The sequence below is a fragment of the Serinus canaria genome, chromosome 3 (genome assembly GCF_022539315.1).
Source record: "Serinus canaria isolate serCan28SL12 chromosome 3, serCan2020, whole genome shotgun sequence".
NCBI classification, from domain to species: domain Eukaryota; kingdom Metazoa; phylum Chordata; class Aves; order Passeriformes; family Fringillidae; genus Serinus; species Serinus canaria.
In genome coordinates, this window is record NC_066316.1 from 12497303 (window position 1) to 12520781 (window position 23479).

The window sequence follows — 23479 nt, forward strand, 5'->3', positions numbered from 1 at the left end:
CTGCGCCGCACACCCCGATGACGCCACGTGGCGTCATCGGGGTGTGCGGCGCAGGCGCGCGGGGCGAGCACGCGGGCGGTGCATGCGCCGCGCGGGGCGGGCCGGGCAGAGGCGAGGGGAGCGCGCGCGCCATGGCGGCCCCTCCGTGCGCCTTCTCCCCCCGCGGGTGCCGCTTGTTCGCCTCGGCCGGGGCCGATGGACGGCTGCGCGTGTGGGACACGGCCGGCAGCCGCCTGCAGCACGAGTACGTGCCCTCCGCCCACCTCAGCGCCGCCTGTACGTGCCTGGCCTGGGCCCCGGCGGGCGCGCGGCAGCCCCCCAGCAAGGTGCGTGAGGGGAGGGAGCGGGGAGGCGGCGGGAGCGGGAACGCGTGAGGAGCGGGATGCGGATGGGGATGGCGGCGACCCGAGTAGCCCTGACGCGTGGCCGCGGCCCGCTCGGTTTCACCCCGCCCTCCCGGCGCCATGTGGCCGGGCGGGCCGGAGAGCGGGGGCGCGGCGAGCGGGGTGAGGGTCCCGTGAGCTCCGCGGGGCTCGGGCACCGTCCCGTCCCGTCTCCCTGTGGCCCCGGGGTGTGCGGGATGTCCACGTGTGTCGCTCCCTGGGATGGGGGGGGCGCGGGGGGAGCCGCTCCCCGTCTCAGGATTGCGCTGCTTAAGGTAAATTTCACGTGTCGGTGGGGGAGGCGGCGCTGGAGGCTTGGTTTTGTGGTTTTTTAAAACAAAAATTCCGCAGAAGCACTGACTATTGAAAACCATTTGTCTCATATTATCGGCGTGGAGGAAGCCTTTCTTGAAGGAGCGAGGTATGTTAATTGATGGCACGTCTTGCCTTAATTGAAAAGGCGATGCTGCAGAACGGGTCAGCTGCTGTGCACCCCCTTAGTTCCCTCTCCGGTAAAGGCAGTATCTCTCCACGCTTCCTTAGCCTTGGAAGTGCTCCCGTGCAAGCTGCTACACTGTCTATGATTCATCTTCCTGAGTCCAGGAATCCTGCAAGAAGGTGTTCAGTAGTTTTATTCACAGCGTGCATCAGGAGTGCTTGGATGTTCTCCACCTTGGATCAAGTTTTAGTTAACGTCACCTCAGGTGAACACTGAACCTGAAAATATCTGGTGTATGTACTGGGGTACCTTTTGGTCTTTTTTATGTTGAAGTAATTCTTTAGCTAAAATATACTATTTCCTGAGGAAAAAAGAATGCAAAGCATGCATAAAAATGTGAAATCCACCCCCTTTATCATTAGAAGTAAGGAGGGGTTTTTAAAGTGTGTTTCACTATATCAGCAATTCAATGTATTTGAAATGCTGCTTATGCTGTTTCAAAATGCTTAAAACAAAGATTATCAGCCCAAAGGAGGGCAATATTGTTTTACTCAGTTGAGCAGCTTAGTCCCTGAACTTTGAAAACTCCCAGGACACGTGAAGAATGGAGTAGGTTCAGTTTTAAGTGGCCTGAACCTATTCCTTTGTCATGGAACTTTAAAGTAAAAACGATTCATTCATCAGTTGCAAAGCTGTATAGGTTCATTGCTTTTAAGTTCACTGAAACTGGCAAATGAAAATGGGGTTAATCTATCCTGTATGAAATAAAACTAAACTAGACACACTGTGCTGCTGTGGTACCATAAGTCAAGCACAGAAAGTTTCTGAGGGGCTTTTAAAACTTTTTTTTTAAATAACCTTTTCTGGAGACACACTCCTAAGTCCCACAGGTCTTTGAATTTAACCTGGTTTAAGGTTATATGTAAGTAACCTTAGCCACCTCTCAGTGCTTTTTAGTTATTCCAGTAGTTTGAATCCTGTCCCCTGCTCAAAAGCTAGTCCCTTTTACTGTGGAGCTGGGGAGCATGCTGTTTCTTACAATAACTGGGCCATAAAACCTTTAAAAGTCATTGGTTTTTCCCTTAGACAGAGTTGTAGAACTAAAACTGGGATAATTATGCCAAAACCCTTTTATTAAATGTGTTTTTTCTGGTGTTATTTAGTCTTTTGTTCCTGGAGAGTTGACATCTGTCTAGGCAGTTCTAATATCGGGTGGTCAGGGTTAGAGCTCTCCCAGTAGGTAGCTATAAATGGTGTTTGGCCAAATTGCACTTAAACTCAGTATGTTTTGGACTGCTGCCAGGTTCATGGAGGCCATGTGTTGTAGGGGAATATTAGAACTCACGTTTTGAACTGCAGGCTCTGGAATTGCTGATGCAGGGGTGGCTTTACTGGGATGCTCCCTGCCCACGTGCTTCCAGTGTCAGTGCTTCCTGTGTGCAGCGTTCATCACCTCCTGCTCCATGGGGTGTCTTGTGCAAGAGTGCACCTCCAACATTCAAAACACCTTCCACTCTCTTCCTAACAAGCTGCAGCTGCTCTGTCACTGTCAAGTGTCCAGACCTTTAGATTTCTCCCCATTTCAGTGTTCTAAGTGCTTTATTTCACATACGAGCAGCAGATTTCTCTTTGGAAGTCTCAGTGGCTTATCAAGTCAAGGAAGAACACTATGGAAAAATGTGTGCACAGTGCCTTTTCAAGTAACTTCTTTAAACCATCTCTGCTAATTAAAACATTGTGCTTTTTCGGGCAAAGTTGAAGGATTTGTAAATAAGCTTGAGTTTCCATAAATCTGAAAAGGAAATCAAATGACAAGGAAGCTGATATTTATCCTGTCCTGTCCATGACAACAGGGTGCTCTTCTGTTTAAGACCCTGATCCACAAGTGAATCTCGCATGGATATTAAGGGCAGTTGTCATTTGCTCTGTGCACTAATTTGATTTTTATTTAAGTCCTTAAAGTTTTTTGTTTCAAATTATCTCAACAGGTGTCTGAATTTTCCACTGGCATTTCTTCATGCAGAACTTTCTGATAAAGTGCTCCCCTCATATTTCTGATAAGGAGTGGTCAGTAAAGAAATACATATGGAAAAACATCTTTGCTTTTTCCTGACCCTGGAAATAACTCTGTACTTGTGGGAGTTCTGTTGTGCCTTTGAATTGTTCCAAGGAAATTTGCTATAGGAAACTGAAATGGAGGTTGAAAAAAATTAGTTGAAAGATTTGTTCAAGGGAAGAGAATAAAGTCTGTTATTAAGTTTGGTTTTGCTTTGCAGCAGGGGTGGTGGGGTAATTGGAAAAACTACTTAAAATACTTTCTCAGCAAAGATAAAGCCTAAACAAATACTAGCAAAAACCCTCAATGTAATCTCTTTTCTCAATAGTCTGCTTTTGATGTAAAAGTTATCTTTACAGCAATTTTGTATTTTTTGGCCTAAACCAAAACACTTGTCTTTGAAGAAGGTGTTAGCTCTGTTAATTACAGAAGGAATAGAAAATCCTGCTTTAAAGAACCAAAATATTTATCCCTCACTATAAAACTTTATTATCTTACTTATGGTGAAAATTACCACATCCTGATTGTCATATTTCTTGACCTGAGTAGAAATTATTTGTCTTCAGTGTGTCATGTCTGTTGTAAAACAGATTAGCTACACCACATGGAACCTGAACAGAGCTGGTTGCTCACATTTTATCAGTCTCCTCCGGCTTCTTCAGGCTGCTTGTCAGTGAAAATAGATCTGTTGTGTAGAGGAAGCATTAGCATGTGTGTAATTTTTAAATTGGAGAGAATGCTTTGCTGTGATGTAACAAATGTAAGGAGACTCACCAAGTCTCCAAGTCTCTATTTAAAAACTAATCAGTGGCATAAGTGATTTTTTTTTCTTATCGTGTCATTGGATAATTTTTTCTTTTCTTTTTTTGTTTGTGCGTGTGGAATTAGTGATTAACCCAGTGAGAATGAATATGATGACTTCTTCTACCCTCTTTATTTTAGTTTCATGTGTTTTAAGAAACAGTTTTATTCCTTCTTCCCTTTACAGTGATCTGCATTCTCAAAGTTTTGGTTAAGGGAGACAAAGTGAAATCTCTCCTTGAGGTGGCTGATAGCACTTGCAGAGCAAGAGTGCGAAGACTTGTGAATTGCCTGATCATCTGAGGGCCTCTGGTGCAGACAACAGGACTTGGGCAGAGCACTTTTCCTTGGAATCCCAGACCCTTCCCTCTGTGGGTGGGGTAGCATTTTCTTTTTAAGAAGCATTATGAATGCTTCAGATTTGCGAGACTTTTGATTACCTTTTGAGAAAAAACAAATTGATCGTGATCAACCCTATCCATTTTGTTGATGAAGTATTCTGAATATGTTAATCTTTACTTCTGCCTCTGGGACAGGAAATTTGTAAAAAACTTAAATGTGTTTTTTTTTCCCACATGTGTGTGGTTGGGGTGGTAGCAAAATGGCCTATACCAGGTGTTTTCAAGTGACTCATAGCAAGTTTGTTACCTTTTTTCATGGATGTACAAGATGAGTTTCTAGGATTGTGTACACTTCAGTGTTCATTTTCTGTCTTAGTGGTGTTTGTGCTGGCTGTCTGGATCTCAAACTGCTCTTAAAGTTTTTCTTCCCTCTGCGTTAACACTGAGATTAGCCAGTCAGACAGATGTATTTCACAAATTCTCTCTTTTGGTTTTCCAGGATGGCCCCCAGAGGAAAAAACGGAAGTCTGAAGTTGGAGAAGTGGACAAGCAGTTAGATATCCTGGCTATTGGTACAGCAGTTGGTAGCATTTTGTTGTACAGCACAGTAAAAGGAGAATTACAGAGCAAGCTAGTAAGTAATGCACTCTTCATCACATGCTACCAAACACTGATGGTTTCAGTCAGTTTAGGTCAAAAAATCTTAGTTTCTAAGTTAGTGCAATATCTTAACGCTGTCCATGGATTTGCTACTTTCCATTAAAAATAACAGTAATGATGAAATTCCTCACTGGAGAGTTAAATCCTTGGTGGGACTGTCATACCCTCAGTTCCTGCATGGCACTGTGGAAGGACAGAGAACTCATCAACGCCTGGGAAGGTGTCACACTGGTGGACTCTTCTGTAAATTTACCTCCCTTGTGGAAGCTCTTGAGCTCTCTCAGCACATGATCTTTTTTGTATGATACACAATGACTTTAATTTTGCCTTTCCAAACTCCCAAGCACTTCCATTTTAGTTGTGGGTTACATAACAAGCAAAATAAATCCCTATGAATGGCTGTGCAATACTTTTGAGATACTTGGGTTTAGTTTTGCTTCTAAACTCAAAGTTGTAGGTAGGGTGATAAACATACATGTATTTAGGGAAAGCAGTAATTTCTGAGAATTACGAGGTATGCAAGTGACAGCAACAAATGAATATCAATTCCATTATATGGAAAAACTATGTTTGAAAAGTGTAGTTGTAGTTTGTTTGAAAACACTCTTTTTCCATAGAAGACAGCAGGTTTTATGAGTACTTTGCTTTCTACATATAGGTTGAATTAAAAGATTATTCCTGTTAAAATAAAAGATGTTACTTTTAGATATCTTTACTGAACAGAATATCTTGCTGCAGTGTACTTTGTCTTGCTCAAAACTCATTTGCATCAATACCTTTGGGAGTAATCTGAGCAGGTTGTTACAATCCAAATAGTGAAATAGACTCCATTAAATATTTTCATAAATAATTCAAGGTTATATTTGGAGCTGCAGAGATTTTGGTTGTTAAGTGATACTGCGTAAGGGGTCTTCTGGTTTGATGATAGTCTGCTCCTGAATGCTAATACAAAGGAAAGGCTACTCTGAGTGCCCTTAAGGAAGGAGGCACTTAGATGACTTCAGCAAGACACCTGTGGTTGTTCTTTCCTTTGAGCACATGTCACACAGTAAGCCTTGTTTGGCTGTGTGTAAAAAAGGAGCAGGCAAGGCAAATTTTTTTTTTTTGGAAGGTATCAAGAAAGTCAGTCTCCTGTCCGGTAGCATCCAACCCTGAAATTGAAGGGAGCATGCAGGTGTGGTGTAGGTGCTTGTGGTCAAAAAGCAATGACAAAAGGCACAGGCTCCACAAAATCTACAAAGTTGTATCAGTGAATTATACACTTGGCATGGAAATCGATGTCTTCTAATAGAAATGCACAGCAGTGGATTTTAAATAAAGGGTAGGGCAAAAGAGAAAAGAGAGAGAAAGAAAAGCATGAAGAAAAAAAAGTCACCAGTCCTGCCTCCAGCATCAAACCAGCTGATGGGGGTGTCCAGTATTCTGGGGCATCCATTGCTCAAGCTTTGTGTGGGAGCATTTTTTATAGACAAATTCTGCCCACCCTGGAGCAGAGTTTCTCACTTGCTATGCGAGTTAGTTACCATATGCACTTTGGTCTAGATCTTTTTGGAAATGGGCTGGAGGGCTTTGGAAGGGGGTCTTCTGTGGTCTTAACCCCTCCCCCCCCCCCCTAGGGGTGCCTTTTGTCAACAGTCCAGGCCCACTTCTTGAGTCTTTCCTGTGCTTGTTCTGTGCTGACACCTGGAGCCAGAAAAAGGATGCGCCTGCCTTTGCATGGCCCCCTCCTCCAGCCACATCCTGTTCTTTCCCCCAGTGTGTTCTTACCAACAGTCCTTGGTTGGTTCCCTGGCTATCTGGCTATCAGTGTTTGAGAATACACATCAGACTATCTTCTGGGCTTCTGCATGGCCCTGCACAGGACAGTGCTGGGAGTCACACTGTGCACCTGAGGCATGGTCCAAATGCTTCTTGAGCTCTGGCAGGCTTGGGGCTGTGACCACTTCCTTGGGGAGCCTGTGCCCTGTGGGTGAAGAGCTTTTTCATAATATCCACCCTAATTCCCCCTCCTCCCAACACAGCTTCTTGCCATTCCCTTTATTTCTGTCACTGTCCAACAGAGAGAAGAGATCAGTGCCTACCCTTTGCTTCCCTGTGTGAGGAAACTGTAGACAATGTCTTCTCTTCTCTAGGCTGTATAAGCCAAGCCAAAATACGTATGTGTATGTACCAAAATGTGAAATATCTTTAATTTATATGACTGTCATGTATGTTCTTTAAAACCCTCCACATTCTTTAAGATGCCGGTGATTGGAATTTAGATCTCAAAAGCACCTTGTTCACATTATTGGTGTGGGGAAAACTCAGTTGTTAAGACTACTCCAGTGAGTTGACCCTCTGTTATCTTCTGTAGGATGGTGGTCATGACAGTAGAGTAAACTGTGTGAGATGGCATCAAGAGAGCTGCTGCTTGTATAGCTGTTCAGATGACAAACACATTGTGGAATGGAACACACAGACCTGCAAAGTAAAGTGGTGAGTAGTGCTGCTTTTCACGTAAATTTTTTTTGCACTTGGTTTTGCGTGTTTCCTCCCTTGCAGTTTTTGGAAATGCTGCACTCTGCTTTCCAGGCTTCATGCCTACAAAGTGGCTGTTGGCTTTTATTTTTCTGAGATCAGAAGTGGTTTTATTAAGGAATGAAAACATAGTTGTCATAGTTAGGCATCTTCCTCTGTTTATGGGAAAGGCTAGATGAAACTGTTCTGAGAGGGGTTGGGATCCCTCCATGCTAACTTTTAGTGAGACTGAAAGACTAAAAGTCCCACTAAATGCTGAAAAATCTAAATTTTAGGAAAAGATCCTTGATACTGGAAGACTTCATTCCAGTAGAACCTGCTGCATGCAACCAGCTTTGCTCAAAGGGCCTTGCTGTGATGATAATCCACTTGGTTTCGCTTGCTGCTGATGTGCAGTGGGGACACTTCCACTTGGCTGTCTGAGCAGGCTGCTACTGTTAAAAGTACCATTGAGCAAAATTGAGGTTAGTGCAGAGTAACAAAATGTCTGGTGTAGGCAGTTATTTTCTTCTGTAATAAAGTCAAATTGTTCTTAATCTCTAAAGAAAATTCTATTAACAATCCTGGTTCCCTTTCTTCAATAAAAGCCTATTGATGGCCCATTGATCATTCTCTTGATGTTGTTTTTTTATGATGTTTCCCACTGTTGGTTATTACTGCAGTGCTCCTGGTTTTATTAAGGTTGGCATGGGCACTGCAGGTCGCCCATCATCAGTAGCTCTTTGGTATCCCTAGGAAAGAGATGCATCCTTAGGTTGTATTATGTTGAGACCCTATGTAAAGTAGCAGAAGATGGCTGTAAAATCTCCCTCTAGCCTTCTCTATCAGAATTGAGCACACCCAGTTCCCTCAGCTTTCCCTTTTCCATTATGTGCTCTGGTCCCTGAGGTGCCTTTGCGACCCACTGCTGGATTTACTCTGCCATGTCAGTGACTTTGTGTCCTGTCCCACTGAACACAGTGCTCAGGTGCAGTTTCAGGAGTTGCACTGAGCAGAGGAGTCCTACTCCCGAGATGCCTCTGAGTAGCAGTCCTGTCCTCCAGGATATCAACTGCTCTTCCTAATTTGGGATTGAGTGTGAAGTTGTTATGTGTGCATTCTGTCCTGTTCTGAGGTCATTAATGGAGACCAGGGCAGTTATGGGGGATATTAAGCAGTATTGGAATGTCCTTAGAGGGAGTGACACCAGTGACTGGCCACCAGCTGGACTTCATACCAGTGATCACAGCTGTTTAAATTTAGTGATGCAGCCTGATCCTGCTCTCCTTAGAGACCATCCATTCAGACTATGTACCTCCAATTTGGCTGCAAGGATATGTGGGACCTTGACTTCAGCAATGCTTTTGACTCCTCATCAGCCAAGGCGATTGTCTCATTAAGGCAATCAGATTGGGTAGACACGATTTGCCATTTGTAATTCTATGCAGGATGTGCCCAGGAACTTTTTTTGACCTTTCAGTGCCTGGAAATAGTTTCCAGGTGGATTTGTTGTATAACCTTCCCTCTTGTTTCCTGGATTATTCTATGCATTTATTTTCTTTCCCTGTTTCAAAGGAATATTCCATGTATTTGTGCTACACTTTTCTGTGGAGAAACCTCTCTTCTTTTTGCCTTCCTGGCATGTCATTGCTGAAGTGCCTTCCTAAAGGTCCTTGTTTTGCAAGGCATCCCAGTGTTGTTCCGTGAGATCCAGTGAGATCAAAGCTCTGAAGCTGCCCATGGACGTCTAATTCACCCTGTTTGTGTCCCACAGTGTGTGTTCATGTACCAAATACTGGAGAGGGGTCCCAGCCGTGCTGCTTTCTCAGAAAAAGGGGGAGTTTTTGCTGTCATATGTCTTGGATGTTTCCCTCTGCCCTGCCCCATACCAGGGACCATGGAGTGGGGGGGAATATGGTTGTGAATTGTAATTTGAAGCATTTTGTTCTTTAATTTTAAAGGTGGCAACAGAGTGTATAGATAGAAAGTACATGAGCAATGTAACCATCATGGTTTTTACCTGAAAATTTTTTGTGTTAGTATTGCAAGTCACACCTAAGGTAACTCAATTTGGAATGACTAGAAAAAATCAGTTCTCCTAAAGTTTTGCCTACCAGAAGGAACAAATTATCCACATCAATTGCTCACTCCCAATGTACACATGAGAGTGCCTGCATTCCTTAACACCTGACAGTACCCAGAAATTAATATTTTTTTAACCAACAGAGAAATCAGGATGGTTGCTCCTGGGGTAGAGAAGTGGTATTAATTTTTTAAATTTTTTTTATTAATTTTTTTTTTGATTTTCAGGCTTCTAGAGATGTTCTTATAGAGGTATGGACTGCTAGGAGAGGAATTGAAACCTACTACTGTAGGAGTACTCCATAGGGCCACTTCAGGAGGTGTGTGCAGCACACATGAAACCTCTGGCAGAGGGACAAGCTGTTGGGGAAGAGAGAGTCACTAAATAGAAAAGACGAGGTGTTGTAGAGAGATAGACTGAAACAGTCTGAATGACTTCTTTTCATGTCTTAAATACTCTTGACTATTTAGAGGCATTCTAGACATGTCCTTTATGAGATCCAGTTTAAAACTCTTTCCTGTAAAAATTACTTAAAGAGTATCCAAAGTGAAAGCCAAGGTATTTTTGCTGTACTTTATATTCTGAAGTCTAGTTTAGACTCATCTTTTTAGTACATTTAAAAATACCTTCTCGGTTTACGTTAATAAAGGGTTTAAATTCTTAAGTCATGATCTTGTCTTCAGAAGAGAATATAAGATCTTGTCATACTCTCTGTAAGGTAAAATGTTGTCCACATTTGTGGACTGTAAAACTTTCAGCTTCTATCAAAAGTGATACAATAAATGATCCCTGTTTTAGAAAACAGAAGAAGTATTGCTTGGACATGTGAAAGTTATTTAGAAATATTTCCAGGAAGGCTGTGTACAATCAGAATGTGGTGTGTTGCAGACTACTTCCTATCTGTAAACGATTTGTGTTAATGCTTTCCTTGCAGCTGTGTCCTGTGAGAAACACATAGTATCAATATTTCTTTAAAGCACACTTAGACTTTTCAGGACAGCATTTTTTTTTTCAATTTTTATTTTTAAATAGTGCTTTGAACCATAGGCCATTAAGTGAAGTTTATGATTGTCAGTGACTTCAGAGACTTGGGAGGAGGGCCAGTGACTGATAAGGTTTGAAACTCTGAATTTTAGTGTTGAGAAGACTTTTTGGAATGGGTTGGTGAATAGAGAAGTCTTGAAAATGGTATGGCTCTTCTTGCACTGATTTCAGAAGTAGAAAACTTGGAGAGGAATTCAGAACAGAGTAAGCAATTATTAAAAAAGAAGTCAAAAGTTCAGTATTGAATAACTTCATATTTTTGAGTTGTGTTTTTTTTGTAAACTAATTTGAAGGCGAAGTGCAGAAGCAGAATAGCTTTGACTTCTTGACTACTTAGATCACTGGTTTTTAAATTTTACCTTCAATTTTCCATCATGGTGGTTTTGAGATTATCCTAATGAATACTGTTTTTTCTATTTCTCCATCTTTCTTCTTTTTTACAAAAACTCCATCCAAATTCTAGTAAGTGGAAAGGCGACAGTAGCAGTGTCACCTGTCTATGCATCAGTCCAGATGGAAAAATGCTGCTGTCAGCTGGTAGAACTATAAAACTGTGGGACTTGGAGACCAAAGAAGTCTACAGAGTAAGTACCTCTGTTAAACTAGATGTAAAAAAATGCCCTTCTTGATTGGTGACACTCCCTACCTAGTGTTTCCTGATCAGACATCTAAAACATTTCACTGTGTATGAGGATAGAGTTAGCAGTTTTGGGATTGCTGGACATTTTTGCTGTGATAGTACCTTTAAACTGTGGTTTCCACTTGCTGAGAATTAAATGAGGACATTAAAGTTTTGTTTCTGAGCATGCTGCCAGCATCCTCTCTCAAGGCTGTAGGAGAAAGATGGATGCTGTTCTCTTTAACTGGGTGCCTGTCTGATACCCTTCTGTCAGGAGAACTCCATTCACCACCGTATCAGTTGCTGCTGACATGGGTTTTAACGTGAGCCCCTCCACAAGGCCTTCGAGTTTCCTTGCTAAACTTCATGTAACTGATGGCGTTATCAGTTTTGCTGTTGAAACAGTTGGAAGGCATAGGAGCAACTCCTTATTGTTCCCTGAGCAGGGCTCAGACATTGAGCAAATGGCCATGCTTTAGCTGATCCGTGAATGCTGCCGTGTTCTCTTGCCTGCTAGCAGACAGGACAGGGATAGTCTCTGAATCTCCTGTCAGGTGAGTGTGTAACATGTGCTGTTACTGTGGGCTTGCTGGCACATGGCAGCTACCATGTATGTCTGCATTCTATAATGACCAAAACCACTATTTGCAAAAGTAGATTGAGCAGCCAGTTTTTGGGGGGCTCTTGGGGGTGGTGTGTTGCCCAAGTTTAGTGTCAGCACACATGTGTCCATTGTTTAAGTTGAGAATGCAATTGAATCTAGTTCCATTGGAAAAGTTGAAGTGTAAAGCTGGGGGGGCAGAGGGGAGTGCTTTGTAACAGTAACAGCAGGTGGATGGCATTTCTTTTGCATGGAAATAGTCCCACTGAATTTGCCTTTGATTCCCCATTTAAGCTTTAAAATGTTGATAAATACCTGGCAGGTCAGAAGAAGCTTCCTTGAGGTACAAAAATGCAAAGAAATTGATCACTAGTTAAAAACCACTGAGCTGTCCTTGTTGACTTAGTAACGCTGGAATCTTTCCTAATGTTTGTTAACTAATGTTTTGATTTTTGCCATATGACTGCTTATGACAATCATGAAAAGATCCCGTTTTTTCTCTTAGCATTTCACAGGCCATGCTACATCAGTGTCATCATTAATGTTTACCACAGTGAAACCTACAAATGAAAGTAAACCTTTTGATGGAATTACAGGACTTTATTTCTTGTCTGGAGCTATACACGACCGATTATTGAGTGTGTGGTATGTAAGCTTTTCATCTGTGACTGATCATTTTGTGCACAGAGCCATCAAGTGATTGTGATTAAACAAGGTAAAGCAGAAGGGGCACTCTGGAAGAATGCGGTGATGATCTCTTTATTGGTGGTTTCGACTCACTGATTGTTGAGTGAAGACGAGATTTTCCTTGGCTGTGTCTGAGCATGCTTCCAGTTGCCATTTGTATCACTAGTGTGTGCCAGAACATACTGTGTAATAAACTTCCTTGTTCTTTGCACTTCTTGTAAGGTTTATGCAGTTTTCTGGCTCAGTTTCTCTTGGCGTTACTTTGCTCTTAGAACATTTTCTAAGCTAAACGCTGAAATGTCAGCGTGGTGCTTTTGGATATAGGAGATACCACCACATTTGCTAGTGATTTATAGGCTTTGTAGTGCTTGTCTGGTGCAGAGAATGCTGTTTGTGCTGTGGTAAAAATATGTGCTTTTTGTGTCTTCCAGGCAGATCAGATCAGATAGGAAAGAAAAGAATGCTGTGATGTCTTTCACAGTAACAGATGAACCAAGCTTTGTGGACCTGACTGTATCAGAAGTCAAAGAAGAGGTAAGAGCAATAGTTTGTAAACAAATACATTCCGCAATTTTCACTTACCACATCAGTTTCCTTTTAAGGGTGTAAAGAAAAAGACTTGGTTTGTTTTTGGGTTCTGTTATGCAGAGATTAGACCCAAATGCCAATTCATGGGTCTAAGAATATTTATTACAGGTGCATTTATAAAGCTGGTAGTTTGAAATGCTTCTTTTCAAAGCTACTAAGTGTAAGTGCAGTGGGTTTTTTCAGAAATTTTGTTCATAATGGTGGAAATGTCAGTTTCTTCCTATTTAGAACAAGTTAGTAATTAAAATGGCTGTTAGAACTTGGCAGCAAAAAAAACCGCAAAATAAATTATTTCTGAAAATCTGGTTTTGGTATGGTCCTGGTTTTTTTTCCTGATTTCAAGTGTTTTTGGCAGTGTAACTGCATTTGGCTTGAATGAGTTAAAGTAGCAGTGTACATTTGCCAAGTCTCTCAGTTTTAACAGCACAAGTCTTTCAAAGTGGTTGCCTTTTGAAAAATGTGTGAATGTGAAACACATTCACAAACTGTTCCCATAATAATTTAAAACGTTTTTCTCCTGCTGCCTTTAAATTCAATTTCTCAGGGCAGTATTTCAAGCTATATTTTTCTAATATTTCCAGTTCCCTCTTCCTGCATTATTGGAGAGTATTCAGTAATGTAGCCCTGTCGTTTAGTTTCTCAGAGGAGTCCTCTCAGTTTTTTCCTCGAAGCTTATTCATGGAGTCAGTGCCTCTGCAGAGCTGTGCCTCTAGACATGTGTCTGCTACTGTGCAAACTGTTTAACTCAGTGCATATTACTAGTGATAAAGTGCAGTTGTGAGTTATTTTATTAATCTTCTAACACTTGTACTGAATGTTCCTGAGTGATTACATCTTTGATCTTCTTTTCAGATTTAGTGTAATGTTCTTAAATACTGAAAAAGTTCAAATTGTAGCCATACAGCTGTCTCTTGATGTCCTGAACTTACAGGAGGGTTTTTCTTTGGTCTAATGAAACACTCTTGCTGTGCCTTCTTTCAGCCTGTGAAGTTAGCAGTTGTGTGCAGAGATGGGCAGTTGCATTTATTTGAACATATCTTGAATGGGTAAGTTAGGATTCATCTGGAGGGTGTCTTTGGGAAAGATCTGGGGTTACTGCAAGGCAAAGCTCAGTTTTATTATGCTGCTGCCTTTAAGCTCTTGTAAATGCTTGTGAACCAGGTTACAGCTGCTTCTTTTTTCTTGGATTACTGGGCATGTTTTTGAAGCATTCACTTGTTGGGAACTGTGGTGCACTTTGGTATTATGTGTGGCTTTAACCCAGATTTTGTGTGTCTGTGCCTCATCTTAGCAATTTTACACCTTTTACAGATGGCTGAGTTTGCTGAGGACCTGCTAATGAATGATGCTTAGATGTGCAAGATATTGAAGTGTTCAAGCTAAAGAGCTGTGAAATTTTTTAATTTCTTTTTTTTTTCCCCAGTTATTGCAAGAAACCCTTGACACCAAACTGTACTATTCAGATAGCAACACCTGGGGATGGGGACTCCACACCGAAGCCAGTCCCTATTCTAGCAGCTGCATTTTGTACAGACAAACAGTCTCTGCTGCTGGTGTATGGAAACGCCTTACAGCCCATCATAGAGAAAGTGGTATGTAAAACTTAACAGAGGGGGTTTGCATTCTGTAATATGCACTGTAATAAGCATGCTTATTACAGAATGCATTCTGTAACATGCATTCTGTAATAAGCATGCTGCTTCCAGTTGGAGAAATTTTTGGGTTTATTATTTTTATTTTTACTGTTTTGGAATGATATAACAATACAAAATATATTCCTTCCCCTTGTTTTGGGAACTGTGGCTGTTGCCCCCAAGCCATTTGGAAAGGCAGTTTGTATTCTTCCATTTTTGTAGTTGGGGTTCAGATTGTTGCCATGGTTGACTGTTTCTTGCCATTTCAGCTCTTGCTGAGTTAGGCCATTGAAACTGGTTTTAATACAGTTCCAGTTTACCTGTGTAAATGTCCTTGGAGAGTATAGAGATATGGTAACAAAAGGCAGATATGCAAAGGAGCTGCTAGAGTGAAAAAAACATTCATTCTAATTTATACCATTGGAATTTGTTCTCTGCTTTCAGTAGCATAATCGCAGGTGTGAGTGTCAAATATATTAACTGGTTTTGTTCCTGTCCTCCTAGTCTCTGAACAGCAGTGAATCCCACATATGTTTGGTACGGGACATCCAGAAAGTGTTGTCACTTAAAACAGATGCTGCTGTAACAAAGGTGAGCTTTGCGTGAAGTGTGGTTTTGTTGCTTCTGTTGTTTTCCTTCAGAAATGAAGTAGGTAATATTCACTGCTCTCTTAAAGAGATTGGATTTGTAGATAGACCTGTTCAGAGCTGCAGAGATAGCTCTGATGTCCATAGCAGTCAGGCAGGTGTGGGCAAAGAGATCTTCATGGTTCCTGTGTGTGTGTCCTGGCATGTGTGAGAGCACATGGTGGCCCTCTTGTAACCCAGCAGATCTGTTTGAGAGACAGGACTGATTGGTGGGGTTTTTCTGCCTAAGATCAGTCCTTCCCTTGGAGTCTCTAGGTTTGTATAACCTCTTTAACCCTGATGGTTTGGGGTGAAGGTGGGATGACTTTGTTTTAGAGTCTAAATAAAACGTATTGGAACCTTAAGGGGCAAGTCCTTTTTGTTCTTTCTTGGTGTGGCCTTCGTGTGTTCCTGCTCAGAGGGACCTGGGAATGTGAGCTTAACGCTTGCATGGCAGCAGTGTCCACTGAGGCCACTTGGCACTGTGTTCTCTCATGCAGGATCCCCTGGGTGTTTAGAGACAGGCTGTAAAGTTCTTAATCATTGTGCATATTCAAGGCCTTGAAGATTTGAAATGCTTGGAATATGAGTGAAGTGAGCAGACAGCGCTGTTTTTCTGACCCTTCAGTTATCTGCTGGATCTGGTGCTCCATCAACCAGGCAGGGTTTTGTGCTGATTGCTCAGTGCTGGAGCTGGTGGGTAGCAGGGCTGAGCTGCAGGGCTGGGTGCAGGCCCTCTGTGGCATGCAGTGATGATACCCTTCTTGGTTTCGCTTCTTGCTGAATTCCAGTGAAGACGCATCTCTCTTGGCTGTCTGAGCATGCCCTGTGGGGAGAAGGTCAGTGATGAGTGTGGTGAGCTAAGGAAATAGTGTTTTATCACCACTGGTGTTATGTGATAAAATTCTTGATGCAGAAAATCAACTGCTTGGAAATTGGAAGTTGCTTTGCTCCGTGTAGTATATTATACTTTTATCACTTAAAAAAAAAAGGCCTGGATAGAAGTGCTATGGTTTGAAGGAGTGTTCTGGAAGTATCAGAAAATGCATTTTTGATATTCTGGAAGTGCAGACTTCCTTACATTCTCTGTGAGTCAGGGGAGCATTTGGTTATTAAATACGAAATTCCATCTCTTTTGTGTTCATCGAAGATGGTACCTCAGCTTGTTGGTATAAACTAAGGTGTCTCTTTTTGTCACTGTGGTCTCAGCCTTATTCAGACAACTGAATTCTGTGTTTTAACAATCCCTAGAAGAGAAGAGTTGGGATTAAAGGGAATAGTGACTACCTTTTGCTGTTACATTGTGTTGCTTTTCTTGGTCAGTTATTGCATTCCAGTGGATGCTGAATGAATCTGCATGTGGTTTTGTGGAGCTGAATGAGCACAGGTGGTGCTATTGCCAGCAAAACATCCAAGTATTTGTTGTTTGATACAAACAGTTCTGTGAATGTTACAGCTATCTTGTAAGAAAATCTTGTAAGAAAAGTGGTTCACAGGTAATTCCAAAGAGACCATTGCTTTAGTTAATTATGAAAACTAACTGGCTTTTTCTTGAGGTTATTAATTCTCTTAAATTTGTTGTACTTGCCTAATATTTGTGTCAAGAAAATAGGTTGTGTCAGGCTGTTTTTACCATGTGTGTGAGAGTTGCAGAATAAAATCTGTATTTTAAATGGGAAGAAAGCTGAAGATACTAGCAGTTCATGCAAATGTGGTTCTCTCTGTGTGCCAGGTAAAGACACCTGTGGTGAACTCAGACGCCAAAGTTCTGGTGCCTGGCATTCCAGGACATAGTACAGCTGTCAAAACTCCAGCCTCGGGAAAGGAGAAAAAGAAAAACAAGAGGAAACCAGGAGAGACAGAGGTAAAGAGCTTCTTATTTCAACCTCAGCAAGACTGGAGAAATTAGAATCATAAATTATCGTTATACCTTCTTTAGGTGAACTTGGATTTGCTTGGTTTGCTGTGGAAGAAAGGTTAATGTTACCATCTTTCTGTAGGAAAGAGACTTCCCCTTTCTCAAAACGTTTCTTTCATTCAAGCCCTCTGTGCCTTGCCTGTGGTTTTGCCAGGTTGTTGCAGAACTTTGTCACACACTTGTTGCTGCCTATGCCAAGATAAATTAGTGCTTTTCAGCCAAAACTTCATCTGCCTTTGTTTTCTCATGCTATCTTCTGTCAGTGCATTTAAAGGAATACACACAATTTGTGTTCTTCTCCAGCAGACCTAGTGGGGAGGTTCTAAGTTAGGTACTTTGCTTTCAGCTGATGTTTGTGAGAAACCACTCTGACACAGTACTGCCTTATTTCCCCTCTGCAGGAGAGCATTGAGGAGCGCCTTGGGGCATTGGATATTGATGTGAGCAAAGTCAAAACTCCCGGTGGCCTTCCCCAAACAGACAGCTTTGCTGTGCTGCTGGTCCAGGGCTTGGAAAGCAACGATGCAGAAATTTTAAATGTAAGTCTTGCAAGCTCAGTGTGTGCTATTGAATCTGTGCACTGGGACTGGCAGGGATCCTCCCTGAAAGCAGGGAAGGCTGAACAGTTCAGAGTCTGTTGTTTCTCCCAGCTGCTTTTTGCTGGTTTGCTGCTCAAGGCAGAGTTATTACGAATTGGTGTCACTTTTCTGTTGTTACCTGCCTTGCTTTCTGAGTCAGTCCCTGATCTTTGGGGCACTTTGTTTATGATAAATGTGTTATGTCACAGTTCAGATGTATTACAAGTGGGACTACCAAGGCAGCTGTGTTCCCTTTAGCTTGGACTGGAGCATAATCTGTGCTTAGTTTCCTGAGGGTACATGTTTCAGGCAGGTACTGTTTGAAAAATGAATTGATGACAAGTTTCACTTGAAAAGCTTATCTTTGCATTTGGACATAATAGTACTGGGGTGGGGGGAACAGTTAAAAATTTGGTGCTGAATAGAAATTTCTTGTCATAGATGCTGGTGAAAGGCATTTATTTATGGAAGTCAGAAAATATCAAGGGAGATTTTCATGTGCCTGTAATGCATCATTTTTAACATGGGGCGGGTGGACTAGAGACAATGCTAGATTGTTTTAGATGGGTTTATTGAGTGCCATTACTTTGTTAATTGTACCTGACTTGGAAAATGAAATTCCTTTTCATAGCAAATCTTTTTGTTTATTATCCTCAGCATACAAAAGTAGTGGAACAGGAAGAGAAATACAGGCAGAAATTTATTTTGCTGGTTGGCCATACACATATTAAAGCTGAATTATTCTCTGATCATATTTTTGCATTTTAACAGAAAGTGCTTAACACAAGGAAAGAAAATATAGTAAAGAACACAGTAGCCAGAATGCCTATACATGCTGTCATTCCACTGCTGCATGAGGTAAGAGACCTGCCCTTCTTGTAGTGTCATACAGGCCGTATGTGATTTGCCTTCCAGCTATTAAAATCCAGGATATGGATCTTTATTTTTGAAATGGTTTGGTGCCGTAAGAGTACTGAAATGTTTCTTAATTTATCCCTGATACTCTTTCTGTCTTTTCTGGCTGAAGCTTAACCAAAGGACCAAGTGTCGCTGTCAAAGCTAGGAGGAACATTAGATCATGTATTATTATCTTAAATAATTATGTGGGAAAAGAAAGGGAAGAGATTAAGCAAAAGCTTGTTTAGTCCATGGCAAACAATCATCATTGTGTCTTCTTTTCAACTACTAACATGGATGATAATTTGAAGCATCAGAAAGTCAATTTTGCTGTACTTAAACTTTGAAAATCATTTAGTAGTAATTTTAACAGGGGTTTGGCTTCTGAACTGCTTATTCAGTGATATTTAATAAACTCTTTGTTTGAACAGAAGTACTTTAATGATTAGCCTGGATATTACTTTTTTAAAACAAACATTGGTTAGTAGCTCTTGTTATGTGAATGATGTTCTATAGCATAAGTTAATGGTTCAATTTCTTTTTTAATTTCTATTTTAATGTGCTGACCACAAATAAGATGAAATTTTTTAATGGTACTGATCTTAACTGAATTATGCAGATGGCTTGGTGCTGAATGTTTGGTCTTACAGCACCTCCTTAGGCTTATGTTAATGAGATGCTTTGTTTCTTCCCTGGGACCTTTGTCATGGAATCTAAGGGCAAATGTTAAACTCTGTAATCTCAGTGGATGGTCAGACCTTTGTGTAACTGTCTTCTCTCAAGTTTGAGATTTGTTGTGTGAAATGACCATTACCTGATACTTCCTTCACTTGTTTCCCCAACTTGTTTGCCCTGTAACAACTGCTCTACTAAGCAGATGAACAGAGAGGAAAAGTAAGAGGTGTCCTCCTGCCAGGTTTAAGCTTCAGTGGATATTTTGCATGTTAAAAGTTCCAGCTTGCTTGTAATACTGAAACCCAGCTTCTACAAGGTACCAGCCTGTTAGAGGGTGATAGAGCCAGCAGTGTAATTTTCTGGAGCCTGGCAGTGGTTAATCCTAGTATACTTCAAATGCCTGGAGAACTCTCTGCCCCAGTATTGGGGCTGTCAAATGATCTCATATTGGGGTTTTAAACTCATCATATTTGTTACTTATTGCTGACTGGTTGTTTTTGTCCTTTTAGCTTACAAAGAGATTGCAAGGCAACCCATACAGGTAAGAGACAACTCAAGCTACAGTAAAATTTCTCACATGTGTGTGCTATGGTCCCTCCTACCATGTGTGTGATAGATGCAATTAAGCTGCAGCATCTGGAGGTGAAAACTCACCTCATTGAAGGTGAAAAGAGGAACTTAAATACTTGGTCAGGATGGCTGAAGTGAAATTAAAAATGGAAAAGGATACCTGAAATAAGCATGTAACCCTGAGAATGTAACAGAGGGCCCCAAATGTTTACATTATGGACCTGATCTATAACTAAAATAACTCTCAGGTGTAGAGCTTGTGTAATTATCACATGTATTTAGACATCTCTTCATGTGGTGTTTAATAACAGAACCAGCTTCCCCCCCTCTGTCTTGTTATGTTGCGATAAGGACAGCTTTGTTGAGATGGGCTGTGCCAAGTTGTTGGGATTAGGTTGGTTTGGGTTTCAGTTTATTTTTTCTGAATATAAGTTCCCTCATTGTAGGTGGAGAAGAAAGTAGCATGCTTTGATCTTTTATTCATTTGGACCATCCATAAAAGATTTCAGGAGCACCCTGAGCTTGCCTAGTTTCGTCCCTCATTGAAATGTCTGTTCCTTTCCTAACAAATTACTTGCATACCTCATGAGGATAGCCAAACTTTACATTTCCATCTACAGAGAGCATTTATCTTGCTCTTTAATTAAAGAGGAACTTTATATAGAACTGTTTAGCATCTAGGATGTGAAATGGGTGTCTTTTAGGCAATATCTCTTGGATATAATTTATTTATCCTTTCCAGTGCCTCACTAATGGTTCGATGGCTGAAGTCTGTTTTTACTGTACATGCATCCTACCTTTCCACAGTAAGTATTTTTCATTCGTGCCAATACACTTAAGTAAAACTACATTTAAGTGCTTAAATAAATGTATTTTCTTCCTTCAAGAATCTGTCTCCTGCTCTCTGCATATGGCAGTACCCAAATCAATGTATAGACAGCTATGCTTGCACCACTTTTGCTGACCCTACTGCACATTGCTGATAAATTGTTTGTCTCCATCATTTCTGACATAGTTTGACTTTGGCATGGCTATAATTAAAGTAAAGTTTGACTTTGGCATGGCTATAATTAAGGTAAGTTATGTCACATCTGTGAGAGGGAACAAAATTACTGCCAAAGAGCAATCTAGACTGTGTCACCAGATCTTACAGAACTAAGTTTTGTTTGTTCTTGTAATGCTTATATTGAGGCTGTCTTGGGCATGGCCAGATTTATAGGGTGAGGAAGGGTGTGCCAGAGCTGGCAGGGTAGGAAGTAATGCTGTAGCTTCTGGATTGGAGTCCAGGCTTGCCGTACAAGTGATGGATGCGACACTCCTGCTGGGTTAAGAAAAAGACCTTTGGGCAGTGTCAGTCCTTTCTGCCATTGGTTATAGCACTGCTGAGCAGCAGAACTTGCACCCATTCTGAGGCTGCATTGGAACTCTGGTGTGTGTACACAGCTTTCTGAACAGTGCTTGGCTCCCGTGTGTGGCAGAGACTGGAAAGGAAAAGGAGCCTAAGAACTGCTGTGCTTTAAAAGTAGATGATACTTCTAAACATAGCTAAATGTTAATTGATCAGGCTGCAGGTGGTTCCTCAGCTCTCCCTTCTGTCTAGAATAATGTAATAATGTTGCTTGCTCCACACATACAAAATTAGTTTAAAAAACAAAAATATTTGGGATGTGTTTGTTAACAGCTTCATTTTTTTTTTAATCTGTCTCTTTTCCCAAGTTGCCAGACCTTATTCCTCAGCTGGGAATGTTATACCAGTTGATGGAGAGCAGAGTAAAAACTTTGCAAAAGCTTTCCCGTCTGCATGGAAGACTCTTCATTCTTGTCACCCAGGTGAGCTTCAGCTACATAACATGGGACCTGCAGGGGTGTTGTTTGACTTCCTGTTGGGATTGCAGCTGAGATTTGTCCTGGGCACTTTATTGCAGCTGCTGTTCAGGGATGCTGGTAATGCTCAGAGCAGGCCATTAATTGACTGTCCTGTCAGTCCCTGTTCACTGGGACTGTTTTGTGCTGTCAAATGTGTCTGCTCACCCATTGAGTTTTAAAGAGGAGTAAATAGGAGGCACTGGGCCACTTTGCAGCAGATGCCTCTCTGATTTTACTTTGTCATTTGTACTTTTTTGGCAGTTAAAACCAGCACTGTAAATGAATTAATGTATGCTACCCTTAATGTAGATTTCATTTACATTGTTAGGAGTTTTGTTGTCTTTTAAGGTTGAAATATATTAGTTAATTTAATTATTTTATTTAATCTGCAAATTCCATTTAGGTTGCAGCATCACAAACAGTTCAGGATGTACCTGAGGTTAATCAGACTGCAAAGCTGGTCTATGAGGATGGTAAGTGTTACAGGCTAAGTGTAGCTCTTCTCCTGAATTCACATGACAGCCTACACTTGATGGCTGTTCATCATGCACCTGTGCTTATCTACCAGTGTACAGTCTGCAGATAGAGGGGTTTTGTGACACGTCCATGGCAGGAAGATCAGTGGCTAATGTTGCAGACATCTTGTAGTTAGTTACTCCTTCCTTGCCTTCCTTTTATCTCCTTTAGTTCCTGCCCAGCCTTGCTTCACAAATAAAGAAATCAGTGAATTGGAAATCCAGTGTGCTTCTTTAACTTATTTGGTAACTTCAAGTTTCTAGTGTTACCTGCCATTGTGTTAAGGTAGATACAGTGAAGGCACTGCTTTGTTTGAGTCAGCAGACATCAGTGTAGGGGATGTCCATGTTTGTGAGTGCATACTTCCAGTTTGGCATTTTTCCTTCTGCATCTTCACCTGTGTACTGGTAACAGGAGTGACCCGCTCTTAACTGGTGTTGGTTACCTCACCTCCCCATAGAATCAGTTTTGGTATGGAAATAGCACAGTGTGAAGACATGGCAGCACGTGGGACTGGACTTTGTACAATGATGTTTTAAAGCTCGCTCCCCAGACTGAGAGACTGTTTTCTTTTTGCAGAGTCCTCAGAGGAGGAAGGCTCAGATGATGAGATGATTGCAGATAAAGACTCTGACGTAAGTGGAGTGGGACCAGATCTTCTCCCATTTGCTTGTAGCAGAAATGGTGTGACTGACAAAGATTCAAACATTTCTGTTTTATTTTTCCTCCAGGAAAACTGGGATGAAGATGAAGAAAAAGAGGAGCAATCTGATGAACAAGACATGACTGTTGAAAAGGAAATCAATGGTGATTCTGATTTGGAACCAGAAAACGAAAGTGAAGAAGAGTAACAGCACGAAAGAATAATTTTAGTGGTTTGAACAAGTGGGCCACCATGCTCTTTGATTCTGGATCCTGTTGCTGAAAGATGCTGTACTTGCATATCAGGAGTGCAAGCATTGCACAGCCTGTGTGCAGAGGCACCTGTGGGGCACTGCATTTCTGAATCCAGAATGTTTAACCGTGCCAGCCTTCTCTCGCCCTCCTTCCCTGCGCTTACTTAGAGAAACATTTCCTCCACCTCCTGGTCAGATTATGCCTGTCATGTGGACATGCATTTGTATCTCAAGTGAAATAAATCTGCCACCGCTGTTTGTGTGGGAAACTTGGTTCAGCTTTTACATTGAATTTGTTTCAAATATTCAAGGATCAAAGACAACTGGTCTGTACCTTCTTTCCATGCTTCAGTTAGCAATAGCAAGTGGGCATCCTTCTGATTTTTTTTTTTAAAAAAAGGAAACTGAAAAAAAGAAAAAAAAGATATTTTTGTAATATTTAAATTCTGTCCTGAAATTCTTTTCTTGCCCCTTTCATTGGCTTAGCCATACTTTGGCAATATGT

General features: G+C 41.4%; 1 protein-coding gene, 1 long non-coding RNA gene and 3 other non-coding genes across 6 annotated transcripts; all 5 read left to right on the forward strand.

Annotated features, from left to right (window-relative positions):
* Positions 1-2: 2 nt before the first annotated feature.
* Positions 3-23247, forward strand: WDR43 (WD repeat domain 43). Of its 2 annotated transcripts, none has more exons than XM_030235805.2 (18): positions 3-326; positions 4520-4654; positions 7034-7155; positions 10767-10887; positions 12029-12168; positions 12642-12744; positions 13780-13844; positions 14222-14390; positions 14937-15023; positions 16791-16922; positions 17378-17515; positions 18326-18412; positions 19636-19667; positions 20439-20502; positions 21413-21526; positions 21966-22035; positions 22658-22713; positions 22810-23247. In XM_030235805.2, the coding sequence occupies exons 1-18, from the start codon at positions 18-20 to the stop codon at positions 22927-22929; spliced, it is 2064 nt and encodes a 687-aa protein (XP_030091665.2). In that variant the 5' UTR covers positions 3-17; the 3' UTR covers positions 22930-23247. The 2 variants fall into 2 exon arrangements, with proteins under 2 accessions (XP_030091665.2, XP_050828131.1); XM_050972174.1 differs by lacking the exon at positions 3-326 and adding an exon at positions 368-658.
* LOC127059376 (uncharacterized) lies at positions 665-4384 on the forward strand. The gene is made up of 2 exons (XR_007777088.1): positions 665-804; positions 927-4384. It is a non-coding gene; the product is annotated as an uncharacterized LOC127059376 (long non-coding RNA).
* Positions 7547-7624, forward strand: LOC115485024 (small nucleolar RNA SNORD53/SNORD92). The gene has a single exon (XR_003945769.1). It is a non-coding gene; the product is annotated as a small nucleolar RNA SNORD53/SNORD92 (small nucleolar RNA).
* On the forward strand, positions 12266-12349 carry LOC115485025 (small nucleolar RNA SNORD53/SNORD92). The gene has a single exon (XR_003945770.1). It is a non-coding gene; the product is annotated as a small nucleolar RNA SNORD53/SNORD92 (small nucleolar RNA).
* On the forward strand, positions 15803-15881 carry LOC115485023 (small nucleolar RNA SNORD53/SNORD92). Its single transcript, XR_003945768.1, has one exon. It is a non-coding gene; the product is annotated as a small nucleolar RNA SNORD53/SNORD92 (small nucleolar RNA).
* Positions 23248-23479: the final 232 nt, after the last annotated feature.